General features: G+C 52.9%; 1 protein-coding gene across 7 annotated transcripts in view; it reads left to right on the top strand.

Moving 5' to 3' along the window:
* The window catches only part of KMT5B (lysine methyltransferase 5B), a 57,966-nt gene extending 45,885 nt beyond the window's left edge, over window positions 1-12,081 (top strand). For 5 of the 7 annotated variants that reach the window (XM_043581869.1, XM_043581872.1, XM_043581873.1 and 2 more), the window contains 2 exons: window positions 564-760; window positions 7,765-12,081. In XM_043581869.1, the coding sequence (XP_043437804.1) occupies window positions 564-760; window positions 7,765-9,233 (1,666 nt within the window). In that variant the 3' untranslated portion in view covers window positions 9,234-12,081. Of the gene's footprint in view, window positions 1-563; window positions 761-1,059; window positions 2,083-7,764 lie in introns of those variants that run through there. The other 2 variants (XM_043581875.1, XM_043581876.1) reach the window with 1 other exon arrangement.
* The last annotated feature ends 474 nt before the right edge of the window (window positions 12,082-12,555 follow it).

Here is a 12,555-nt window from a genome sequence, read left to right as displayed (position 1 = left end):
GGGGGGGGGGGGGGGACACAGAATCCGAAGCAGGCTCCAGGCTCTGACCTGTCGGCACAGAGCCCGACGCGGGGCTCGAACTCACAAACCACGGGATCATGACCTGAGCCGAAGTCGGATGCTCAACCAGGCACCCCTAATCCCTTAATTCTTGATGTCAGTGTTGTAGTGTTAAATTGTGTAGAACAGAGCTAGAATCTAATTAACAGGTGGGTTACTTAAGCCACAACACAGACCTGACTGTTGCACTAACCAGTTTTGAAATTGACGAATTAGTTCTTTTCACCTAAGCGTGGACTTCTACAGGGCCTGGTGGTTTCTCATGGGCAGTTAGTAATGAATTGACAGTAGTCCAACAATTTGTTACTTTACGTCTAGAGGGTTTTTTGTGTTAATTTTATATACAGTTTTAATTCTTCCTCGAGTCCTAGACTGGGTACATTTCCAGTGATGACTGAGGCCTCATCAGTGCACCACAACTGTTGACTTGATGTGGCCTTGAGCCCTCAGCAGCTGAACTTGCTGTCAGTACGCTGTTTAACCTGTGCTGTTTTCTCTTTCAGACGGGGAACCGGTGCTTTTAAATCCAGAGCGGGACTGCCTGCACCTGCTCCTGTTATCAATAGCAAATACGGACTCAGAGAGACAGATAAACGCTTAAATAGGCTTAAAAAGTTAGGTGACAGCAGCAAAAACTCAGACAGTCAATCTGTCAGCTCTAACACTGATGCAGATACCACTCAGGAAAAAAACAATGCAAGTAAGTAAGGGAGATTTGATAAGCATATATCTTCGTTTTTCTTTTTTTCTTTTTTTTAAGTATTTTCACACAATTATCTTTCTAAAGTGTGCTTCACTTCAGTAGTTTTGATCTTTTAAATCTTGAGAGAAACCCTGGGACTCGTGTGCTTCAGCAGCACTGCAAGGTTCTAGACGTGATCTGAGCACAAAAGCAGTCTGTGTCCCACCTCCAGATTCAGTCCTATGCCCGCGACTGAACTGTCTGCTTTTCTTGAATACCTGGTAACTGGATATTACGTTCTTCATCATGTGTTCCAGGGTCGTCCTGTGTTTGAGAGACACATTTTCAAGGTGTTAGTTTGACTGTCATGATGGCATTAGGTCCCACGGGAAGACGGAGGACTGGGTAGAGGCGTAGAGGCGTGCACGCGTCCCCGTGCCAAGCCCCGGTCCGTTAGCACCCATGACGCGAACTCGGGCAGTTCGTAGCTTCTGGCCTCGAGGCCTCCACCTTTTTACTGCTTGCTTGCCCTTTTCAAAATGAACTGAACCAATTCACCAAACCGCCAGTTCCCAGACTCAGAATTGGGAGAGAGGAACGTTTCGAAGGTTCCTATACTAGGACATGTGTTAGCCACTACTGAAAACAGCGAGAGGGGTGAGAAGAAGAAGCAAGCCTTAAGATGCCAGTTGTACGAGGGGGCAAGACCATATGCAGACTGGAGAAAGAGAGAACGGAGAATAAAGAAAAGAAAGCGAAGAAAGCCGAGCCGGGCAAAAAGGAAACGCGTCGTGTTTGTGGAGCTTTGAAGTCCTGGAACCAGTTTCATGGCTGCCGGTTTCCTCTGGGTAACACCGGTTTCCTCTCCTTGCCGCTAAAGCTGTAGGCTCGTTAGTCCGCTGGTTTCCGACAGGAACAAAGTCTCAGAGTTTTGACTCCGTGATCCCTAGGGGCGCCCGTTTCGGCGCGCCGAGTATCCACGGCTACCTGGTAGTGCCTCCGTGCCTCCTTAAGTCTGGCTGTGCTGGGCTCCTCTCCCCGTCTTCGGATGTTTTCAGCCCAGCACGGGTGCACCCTTTCCCTGCAGAAAACCCTGGAGCAAAGGGACGGCAGCTCCCACGATGGTGAATGCCACTGCCGTGAGCCCTGCACCTGCCTGCCGCCGGGGGCCGGGGGCCGGGGGCCGGGGGCCAGGGGCCGGGTGTAAGCCCAGTAGTGGAAGAGCAGTGATGCGTTCCTACTCCAGCCCTTACTGTCCCAGGTGAACAGAGAGAGAGCAAGCAGTTAGCCCGTCATTCACTGTTGACTGTTGGTTCTGACAATAAATGGAACATAACCAATGTTTTGTTTTTGGAGTCTGGTTCCTTGGTGAAACTGGAGACTTGTGAAGCCCGGTTTAGAAATTCGTGCACGAAACACTAAAGAGCGCGGCCACGGCCACCACGCTGCCCACAGTGAATGGCTCTGTGACACGGGGGGCGTTAGCTCTATGCTGACTGTATACATACTGAACTCAGTACACCACAGAGTCTAAAAGAGCGTAAGATAGACAGCGTCTGGAAGTGTACTATGTGACCAGCTAGGGAATATTTATTAGTAAACCAAATACTTCTTAAAAGCCCGCTAGTTGTTGAAGAGATACGGAGATGCGTGGGACTTGGGCCCTCCGTCGGGGAGCTTACGCCTTAGCTCCGGGATACGACGGATGCACAGGTAGTTACGCAGAACCCGCTAGAAATGCCATGGCTCGAGTTCAGAGCGAACGAGTAACCCCTTTGAGCTGTGGTCCCAGCATTACCAAGTAGAAATGCGTTACTTTCCAGTGACTGCTTGCAGAGGGGGCTGACTTGGTTCAAATTCCCTTTCTGCAGAATGATGGTTTCGAGTACTTGGAGGGTAGAGGTAGCTAACTTTGAGGGCCGTGTGTTAGCGTTGACAGGCGTGGCTCCGTGCTCTGGAGGAGCCAGAGGCTTAGCACCGGTCACCCTGAGGCCACCCCACACGAGGATACATTCACAGCAATATTCCTGCAAGCCCCCCCAGGTATTCTCTCAGATGGTATTTCTTTTAGTGTTTGTGTCTCGACCATCATCCCTTCCCCCCGCCCCCCCCCCCCCCCCCCCCCCCCCCCCCCCACCCCCCCCCCCCCCCCCCCCCCCCCCCCCCCCCCCCCCCCCCCCCCCCCCCCCCCCCCCCCCCCACCCCCCCCACCCCCCCCCCCCCCCCCCCCCCCCCCCCCCCCCCCCCCCCCCCACCCCCCCCCCCCCCCCCCCCCCCCCCCCCCCCCGCCCCCCCCCCCCCCCCCCCCCCCCCCCCCCCCTTGAAAGAAAGACTTTCTGAAATGACAGCCTGCGGCAAAGCCCAAGCTGCCCAAACCTCTCCCAGAGGAGGCGGGTGTAATTGCCGCGTGTGGACCCAGGGGGCCCTCTCCGTGTGCAGTTGCCAGTCTTCCCTGCAGTCTGCTGAGAACTCAGGGGGCACAGAACTGCTTGCTTGGAACAGCTTGTGTATTCTTTTTAAAGAAGCATTTCTGCCTAGTCGGGAGAAAAATTAGCATCTTCCGTGCGCTCTCTTTTGAAAGGTGTCTCGAGAGCCACGAGTTGACTGTTGGCTTTAGCGTCTGGAGACAGGAAACAGCGACATCCACTTTCACAAAAATTCGGTCCACAAGCCTGAATGATAACGCCATTGTTAGAAGATTCTGTTTTTTTAGGCCTCTCGTGCCTCCGTGGCTAGGCCACTCCCCCCCGCCCCCATAGTGCTGTGAAAGGGGATGTGAGTCCCGTCACAAGTTGGGGTGAGGCCCAGGAGACAAGGCCAGTGCCATAAGCTTATCCTAACTCCGGAGCACCTGTCCTAGAGATGGTGGACCGGGCCCGGCTCTAACTCAGCTGGCACGGACATCGCTGCTGGTCTGAACGCTCTTTGCTGCCAAGCCTGCGGGCTCCTTCGGAGGCCCTTCCGACACCCTGTTCCGGGCAGCCACGCCAGTCTGTGTGGGTCGTGTGAGGTCGGAAGATGCCTGTGCTTCCAAAGGTTGGAAGATGCCTGACAAACCGGAACGGAAGCCTTTAAAGTCTTACTGAGGGTTTTCTGGATCTTCAAGCGCTGAAGATGCCAGGCTGCGGATGGCCCTCGGTTCACGCTGGTAGCGCTCGTCTCGGGGGCTTTTCCAGTACAGGGCGCGGCCCGGGCGCGCGGAAGGCTCTGGTGTCGTCTTGCCGTTCTCGTGTCTGGCTGTAATTGTTGACGCCCACGCAGGGCTACCTTACGATTTGGAGGACCCCCCGGGAATGGCTGTGACGACCGTTACCCGGGAGTTGGGGCTGGCGCCGTGACTCTGTGGTGCGCCTCAAGGCCGCACCGATGACGGCGGGTCCGGAGCCACAGGCCTTAGTCCAGACCCCATCTCCTCCACGTCCCAGGTGGACGGCTTTGGGCACGCTTGTCCCTGTGTGCTGTTCACGTAGGTGCAGTGGCACTCACTGCAGAGAATGTGTATTAGCATTGAGGTCACGCTAATTTGGCCACTTTGCACAGCACCCACTATGTAGTAATTGCTGAGAAAGTGTGTCTCCACCTGAAATTACTGTCTTGGGTTTACGCATGTGGGATTTGTCCCCGCCTCCAGGCAAGAGAGTCCCCCGTGGCGCTGAGAGTAGGGCAGCTGCAGGGGGTGTAGCTCACGCCCGCCGGTCCGAGCCCTCTGGACAGGCTCCCGTTAGCCTGCATTGTGCCGACGATCTGTCCCGCCTGCGCCGCTGTCATCCTCGAGCCCCCGGCGACGGTGGACCCGCTTGGGAGAGTGAAGAGCCCTTGGCGCCCGTCCCCAGCTTGTCTGTGTCTTTTCTGCCCTTTGCCCTGATGAGCATCCCTTCTGGCTTGGCTTTTGATGAGATGATGCTTTTAAAACAAAAGACCAGGCCGACACATACGTGAACGTGGACGTGAGATCTCTGTGTTGAAGTCACACGTAGCCTCACATACGGTCCATTTTGTGCCGTTGAGAACACAAAAACAATAAAGCGCTCTCCGTCGGGTGGTTCACCGCCACCAGCTAAGCAGAGAATCTGTTGGAAGCAGGGGTGGATTCGGAATCATCATAAAATGAGACACCTCTAGTGGATTAAAATGAGAGCCAGAGTCAGGAGACTCTCAGGTGCTCTGAAAATACACGGCAAGGCTGACCTGCCATCTACAGAAAGTCAGGAAAGGCTCCCTGAGCAAAACATTTCCCAAGCTGAGTCTTAAAGGGGACTAGCGGTTGGCCAAGCGAAGCAGGTTCAGAGCAGAGGGAGTTCGTCAGTGGAGATCCAGGGGTGACTGCAGGACTCCAGTAAGCCAAGTGTATCACGGCTGGAGTAGAAGGCGGGAAGGAGCGATCTGACCATTGTTTAAAGTTTTGGACTTATTCTTGGGGCATTAGATCACTGATGAGTTTAAAGCCCAGAAGTGACGTGTCATACTAGGAAGGCCACTCTGGCCACACGGTGGAGACTGGAATGTCCGGGAAGCAGTGGGAGAGATGAGGAAAGGTAGGAGACCGCCGCCACAGCTCAGGCAAGGGATCGTGAGCAGAGGGCGGTAGATGGCTCGGGGGCCGCGGCAAGAGTGGGCTCCGCAGGAGGGCTGTGGCAGTTGATGGGGTGAGCAAGGGAAAGCAGAAGTCCAGGAGGACCTCCCGGTGTCTGCTTGAGCAGCTGGGCGGATGGTGGTGGTGACCTGAGCGGGATGGAGAATTTAGAAGGGGAAGCAGCCGCGAAGCTTGGTGGTGAGTTCAGTTTGGGCATGTTGACTGTGAGGAGCCCATCCTCACGGAAGGATCTAGATGCCGGTGGGTATTTGGTGATCCGGAACTGTAATCTAGGAGAGAGTCTAGAGAAAGTGGTTCGGGAGCTGCCAAGGCATCGGTGGTAAGAGCCATGGGGCGGGGGTGCTTACCACCCGGCGAATGCGGGTAGTTTCCAGAGGGTCTAGGACAGCAGAGGCCTGAGGGGCGCAGTTGAAGGGGCAGATGCAAGGCCAGGAGAGAGTGCTGCTGTTGGGGGCAGCCAACGGGACGGGAGTTTTCGGGAAGAAAAACGGCGAGCAGTGTCACATTCTGCGGAGAAAGCAGAGGGGGAAAGGGCTGAAAAGTGTTCGCTGGATTTCACAAGCAGGTTTTCCAAGGCCGACCGAGGCTGCCTCCTCAGAGGGACAGGCTGGACCCAGACTGCCGGGGACTGCCGCCAAGCCTGCGGTGTGCACGTTTGCACCGTGAAGGGGTTATTGCGGTGCAGAGTGAGAACAGGCCAGAAAAAGGGAAAATCAGGCGAGAACAGCTAAGCTTGGTCATAGGATGGCCCTCGAGGAGTCGTGGGCCGAGCAGAGGACTCGCGGCACGTCGGAGACGGCCAAGTGGCGGACGCTCCCACGCGTTTACATCCACAGGCACGTCTGCTCGGTCTACCTCGTGGGAAGTCTTGTAAAAGAAATCCTTTAACAAAAGAATGCCCTGCGTATCCTTCTGCTTAAAAAAACAACTTCCGGCTACTTGCATAATTCCAGTTCATGCACCTCAGTTGTTCTCCGACTGGACGGCATCCAAACCACTCCTCCTACCAAGTCTGAAACCGAGTGGCTGCCTTGGTGGTGGCCCACGTGGATGAGCACGTTCTCGTTCTCGCCAGAGGATCTCCTCCCTGGGAACTCGGCTGGTTTGGGTGCCCCAGAGCAGTTCATGAGACACCCTGCCCGAGTACAGAGCCTTCTGTTCTCGGTGGTTTGATATTTTTGGAAACGGCTCGTAATGCATCCTTGCTCTTCTGTCTCAATGGAAACTAACGGTGACTTGTGCAGCCATGTGGAAGGAAGGACAGTCGCCCTGGCAACCCTTGGGCATGTAGTGGGCGGCAGCGTTAGGCAGCGTGCTGGGTTTACCCACAGTTGTTTTTACTCTCTCCCTGTTCTCTGGTGAGAAGTGGGGATCGTTAGTTGGGTCATCTCAGGCTCCGTAGTGAGTGACTGAAAAGTGTAGTTAGTTAGAGGGGGAAAGGTTTTCAGGTGGGGGGTGGGGGCACCAAATAACTGAGAAATTGACTCGTGTAAAACACTGCACACATAGGTCCAAACTGTAAATGGAGAGAAGAACAAAGATGAGCAGAGGTCCGTGGCAAGGTCAGAAAGAAACTCTGGGGGCAGCTTAAACTCGAGTCACACATAAGCCTTTTGAGAATCTGGTCAACTCTCCTGTTGGTCCGCGGGTGGCCGTCCCCAGTAGGGTCGTCGCAGCCTTTGTGTCCTTGTCTGGAGAACGTTGGATCGGATCTCCCTCGGTCCCGAGAGCCTCGCTAGCAGCGTGCTGCTTTCCTCCCGAGTTTGATCGTTGGCGGCGGGCAGTCCCTGGAGGGACGGGGCCAAGTGAGTTCTTCAGCCCTCGGAAGCCTGCTGGTCCTCACGGAGTTGCAGGGAGAATGCGCGGTGCGGTTCTTTGTGGGCCAGTGTCGTCCGGGAATCACAACATGTGCTTCTTAGGGTCTCTCTTGTTTGAAACCATTGTGATAGGATGTGTCCGTTAGAGCTCATTAGTAATCTATTTCCGTTCTGTATTCCCTATCACAAAGCAAGTGGTCTGCTTACTTTGAGTTCCTGAGGAATGGATTTCAGAAACCTGTTTTGAATGAGCGTGTTAAGAATTTGTGAAAGAAAAACCGCTCTTTCTCTAAGCTTACTTCAAACCCCGGAGAAGAAGTACTTAGCTGGGACAGGCATCACGATAGATTGTGGACAAGCTCAGAGCGAAATCCCGGTCCTTGCTGTGCGAAATGCAGAGATGCTCCATGAATCGGAGGCCGCAGTCGGGGAGTAAAGGGGGAGCAGAGAGGGGGTGCCCGTGTGCCTGGCAGAGAGCGGACGCGTCCGTCTGGCACGTGCCGGTGTAAGCCTAACGTTTCGTAGCTGACAGGGTCGGGCATTGTTGTGTTGAGCGCTCCTGCGTTACCAAGCCTGCTTTTCATCCTTTTTTTTTTTTTTTAAACTTGCAGCTCCTAACCGAAAATCTTCAGTTGGTGTGAAAAAGAACGGCCAGAGCAGAACGTTAACAAGGCAATCTATGTCAAGAATTCCAGCTTCTTCCAACTCTACCTCATCTAAGCTAACTCATGTAAATAATTCCAGGGTACCAAAGAAACTGAAAAAGCCTGCAAAGCCTTTACTTTCAAAGATAAAATTAAGAAATCATTGCAAACGGCTGGAGCAAAAGAGTGCTTCAAGAAAACTCGAGATGGGAAACTTAGTACTTAAAGAGCCCAAAGTAGTTCTGTATAAAAACTTACCCATTAAAAAAGATAAGGAGCCAGAGGGACCAGTCCAAGCCACAGCAGCTGGCGGGTGCTTAACCAGACACGCGGCCAGGGAGCACAGAGCGAGCGCGGGGCGAGGCGCCCCGCCGCCCGGGGACAGCGCCCCCGGCACGTACCCCACCCGGCGGTCGGCGAGGACGAGGGCGAATCCCAGGGAGGCTTCCGACATCAAGCTGGAACCGGACGCGGCGGACGGCTACAAAAGCGGCCTGACCGAACCGGGCCCGGACAGCCAGGAGCAGCCAGCGCCCGCGCCGCGGGAGGAAGATCTGGGCCCCGGAAGCGCACAGAAGGGGGAGGCCAGGTGTCAAAGGAGCGACGGCGGCGCGTCCAAGAAGAAATCCCGACAGGGGAAACTTGTGAAACAGTCGGCGAAAGCCGAGGAGTCGGCTCCGGGCCAGGGTTCCCCGGGGGAAGCCAGCGTGGCGCCGGAGGTGCTGGGGTCCCACCCGGAGCAGGGCGAGGGCGGTGGCTCGGAGGCCACGGCCGGGACCTACCCGGGCTGGGCTCCCTCGCCCGGCGACGCTTCCCTCGTGACGTCCGAGAGCTTCAAGGCGAAAGACGGCTTCAGAACTGCGAAAAGTAAAAAGAAGAGGCGAATCACACGGTATGACGCACAGTTGATCCTGGAGAATAACTCCGGGATTCCCAAATTGACTCTCCGCAGGCGGCACGACAGCAGCAGCAAGACGAACGACCAGGAGAACGACGGAGTGAATTCTTCGAAGATCAGCATCAAGTTGAGTAAAGACCACGAAAACGACAGCAATCTCTATGTAGCAAAGCTCAATAACGGGTTCAACTCAGGATCAGGCGGCAGTTCCACAAAACTAAAGATCCAGCTGAAGCGGGACGAGGAAGGTCGGGGGCCGTTCGCGGAGGGGCTCCGCGAGAACGGGGTGTGCTGCAGCGACCCGCTGTCCCTGCTCGAGTCCCGCATGGAGGTGGACGACTACAGTCAGTACGGCGAGGAGAGCACGGACGAGCCCTCCTCCTCGGAGGGCGAAGAGGAGGACGAGGACTACGAGGAGGACGACTTCATTCCCCTCCCTCCCGCCAAGCGCCTGCGGCTCATCGTCGGGAAGGACTCCATAGACATTGACATTTCCTCCCGGAGGAGAGAAGATCAGTCGCTGAGGCTCAACGCGTGAGCGCTCGGTCTCGGCCTTCCCTCGGCCCGGGAGGCCTGCTTGACAGGAATCAGCAACAGTTCCAGTCGGTGTCTGCTCGCCTGAGACCTCGTGGAGGCGGCACTTGCCCTTTCCTCTTCTCGGCCTCATACTGCAGAAAGTGTACAGCGTACTGACTCTGCCGAGGTCTGATTCGTGCAAGTTTTTATTGTACTTTTTAAACAGCCTTCGTACGTGCAATTCCGAGTTAGAGGTAAAAGCCCCGTTGTCAAATAAAGGCTCAAGCAAAATTGTACAGTGATAGCAACTTGCCACACGGGACGTTGAAAACAATGATGTGGCTACACAGTTCTCTTTTTTCTTTCTTTCTTTTCTTTTCTTTTCTTTTCTTCTCTTTTTTTTTTTTTTTCTAACCAAGAGCATCGAGTGGCTCTTTAATATATGACTAAACAATAATTTAAAACCAATCATAGTAGCAGCATATTAAGGTTTTCTAGTATATGCTAATATCACCAGCAACGACCTTTGGCTTTCTGATTTATTTGCTAGATGTTTCCCCCTTGGAGTTCTGTCAGTTTCACACTGTTTGCGGGCCCGGGTGTGCTGTTTGTGGCCTTGGTCAAAAGAGCAGACCATCGGTTGGGAGTCGAGTTGGCTTCTGTAAAAAACAAGGGAAAAACGAAAAATAAAAGGTACAGCTCACTTTTCAGCACGGTGTATGGACGAGGGTAGGCAGTGTGCGGGCTGGGTTTCGATGCGGCGTATTTATTGCTTGACGTGTAAATTAAAGACCTTGTATTTAACACTTTTCAATCCTTTTAGATAAAATTGTTCTTTGCAAGAATGATTGGTGCTTATTTTTTCAAAACTTTGCTGTGAACAATGTGATGACAACGAGCAACATTTATCTAATGAACTACAGCTCTCTTGATTTGGGTCTTCGAGATTTCTGTTGCACTTGTAAAATGCTACAAGGAATATTAAAAACTCTATTCACTTTAACTTATAATAGTTTATGAAATAAAAACATGAGTCACAGCTTTTGTTCTGTGGTAAAACCTATAAAAACGTTTGTCTCTGAAAATTCAATGTAAAGAACCGAAAACCATGTATATGTTGTAAATATTTGTGTGTTGTGAGAAATTTTTGTCGTAAGAAATTAAAAGAACTTACCAGGAAGGTTTTTAAGTTTAGAAATATTCATGCCAATAAAATAGGAAAGTATAAAATATATAGTTTTAAGCACTGCATCAGTGAGCGTTCTCAGCTTATGTTAGTTTATGTATGAAAATATCAAAGATTTTTTTTTTGACTCTGTTATCAGTTAAACAGAAAGAGGAGTCAGATTTAATTTGTTTTTTTTTTTTGAAGCACTTTGAGAAGAGAAATTAATTTTAAGTAACTTAATGAGCAAATTTTTGATTCCTACTTTATGTTCAAAACCAACCTTTCGTTTCTGTGGATGATTTTACAAACCATCGGACAAAGCATTTGGGAATCTGCATCTGTAGCAGGTGTTTCACGCCAGGGGGTCTCTTTATTTCTGGGAAATGTGTACATGTACTTTCAGATAATGCCGTGTTCCGAAGTAAAATCAACTTAGGGGATTTGTGTAGTGTCTGTAGAAAAGTAGCCCATGTCTTAAAATATTAAAAGGAATCTGCCCGTAACGAAAAGTCCAGTGGAGAAAACCTCAATGCTTACTGTTGTTTCTGGTGGATTCCTGCCAGCCTCCAGGTTCTGGGGACGTCATTTGAGTTCCTGAAAGCGACTGCTAACGGGTTCCAAGCAGAAATTAATAATACTCATAAAAGCGTTTGAAACTTAGAATTTGGTTTCTCCTCACGTTCTTTAAGGACTTACTTGGTGGTCTTACATCGTCTCGTTCCCGTCTGTCGTGTGCACGTTAGCCCCTCAGGTATCCCGCGGACGCGTGTGCACACTTGCACGCGCTCACACCCCCTCTGCACCGCGTGTCGCCCTTCACCTCGCCCCGCGGGGCGGCCCCCCGAGGCCTGTCCCGAGGCACGCGGAGCGCGTTAGGGACCACGTCCGGGCCTCGCGCTGTCCCTCGTAGGAGAGGCGTGCGGCCCGCGCCACTAAGGACGGCCGGGCGCGGACCCTGCGTCTGGAAAGTCCCAGAGAGCGGTGGGCCGCCTCCGCCACTCCCGCCTTAGTTTGGAGCGTTGCGAAGAGGTTCGGAGACTAAGTCTCAAAACCCTCCTCTTGAGATACCAACAACAGCCATTTCAGGAATTTCCATCTTAAGGAAGAAGTCCCAAGGTCCCCCGTTTCCCGCCTTTCTCCACTTTCCAGCTTCGTTCTAGTAACTTATTTATGTCTGTTTTAACTTGATGGTGGCCTCGTCTTCTGAGGCCGACCTCCCCGTGGGTCTGAGCGGTGGCGGCCGCCACCCTCCGGGGAGACCCCATTTCCGTTTCTCAAGTTCGGGGCCTCGGGGCCGCTCTGGCTCTGCTCAGAGCTTCACTGTGGGGCCCGGCCAGGGCCACACGCCGGTGACCACTCGGAAGAGGGCTGCGTTCAATACGGCTTTTAGCTCGAGCTTATGCAATGATTCGTAACAGATTTTGGCGTTGTGTGAGAATCAGGAAGCGATCAGAAAAATACATGTAAAGTTTTCAATTTTCAATCGTTTTTCAAATTACTGTCTTAAATTGTTTTGCTGAGTTGTAATACTTTTGAGATACAATGTATTCCTTGTACTGAAAGAATTGAAAAAAAAAAGGACTTTTTCAGCATTTGAGGTAAGTTCTTTAACGTTTCATTAAAGACATTTTTTACAAATATTTTGTACATGCACTTGCAGTATTGAGGTTAATCATTTTAATAAATTCGGAAATTAAAACAATTTGGCCGGTGTTCGCTGTATCTGAACGGAGAAGGTCCGAGGGGTGACTTTCTCCGGAAGGTTTCCACGTAGAGGAGAATTTGTAAAGCTTCTCAGTGTCTGTGAGTGTGGCGTCTTTCTGAGCCCTGGTCTCCGTTTGCTTCTGACGCCCCCTCAGTGTAAAAGATGGGTGGGTGGGGGGCGCGCCTGGGTGGCTACGTCTGCGGGGCGTCCGACGCTTGGTTTGAGCCCGGCCCGTGACCTTGCCGTTTGTGGGTTCGAGCCCCGTGTCGGGCTCTGCGCTGGCCGTGCGGGAGCCTGCTTGGGATTCTCTGTCTCCCTCTCTCTCTCCCCCTCTCCCAGTCGCGGGCTCTCTCTCCCTCGGAATAGATAATAATAACAACGAGGGGAGAGGGCTCCTTATCTCGGCGGGGAGGCTCCTTTCGGACCACACGGCCCTCGAGCCAAGACTCGGCTCCCGAGGACCCGCTCGCT

This window comes from Prionailurus bengalensis, chromosome D1 (assembly GCF_016509475.1).
Source record: "Prionailurus bengalensis isolate Pbe53 chromosome D1, Fcat_Pben_1.1_paternal_pri, whole genome shotgun sequence".
Classification (NCBI taxonomy): Eukaryota; Metazoa; Chordata; class Mammalia; order Carnivora; family Felidae; genus Prionailurus; species Prionailurus bengalensis.
This window is presented reverse-complemented; position numbering and strand designations above follow the sequence as displayed.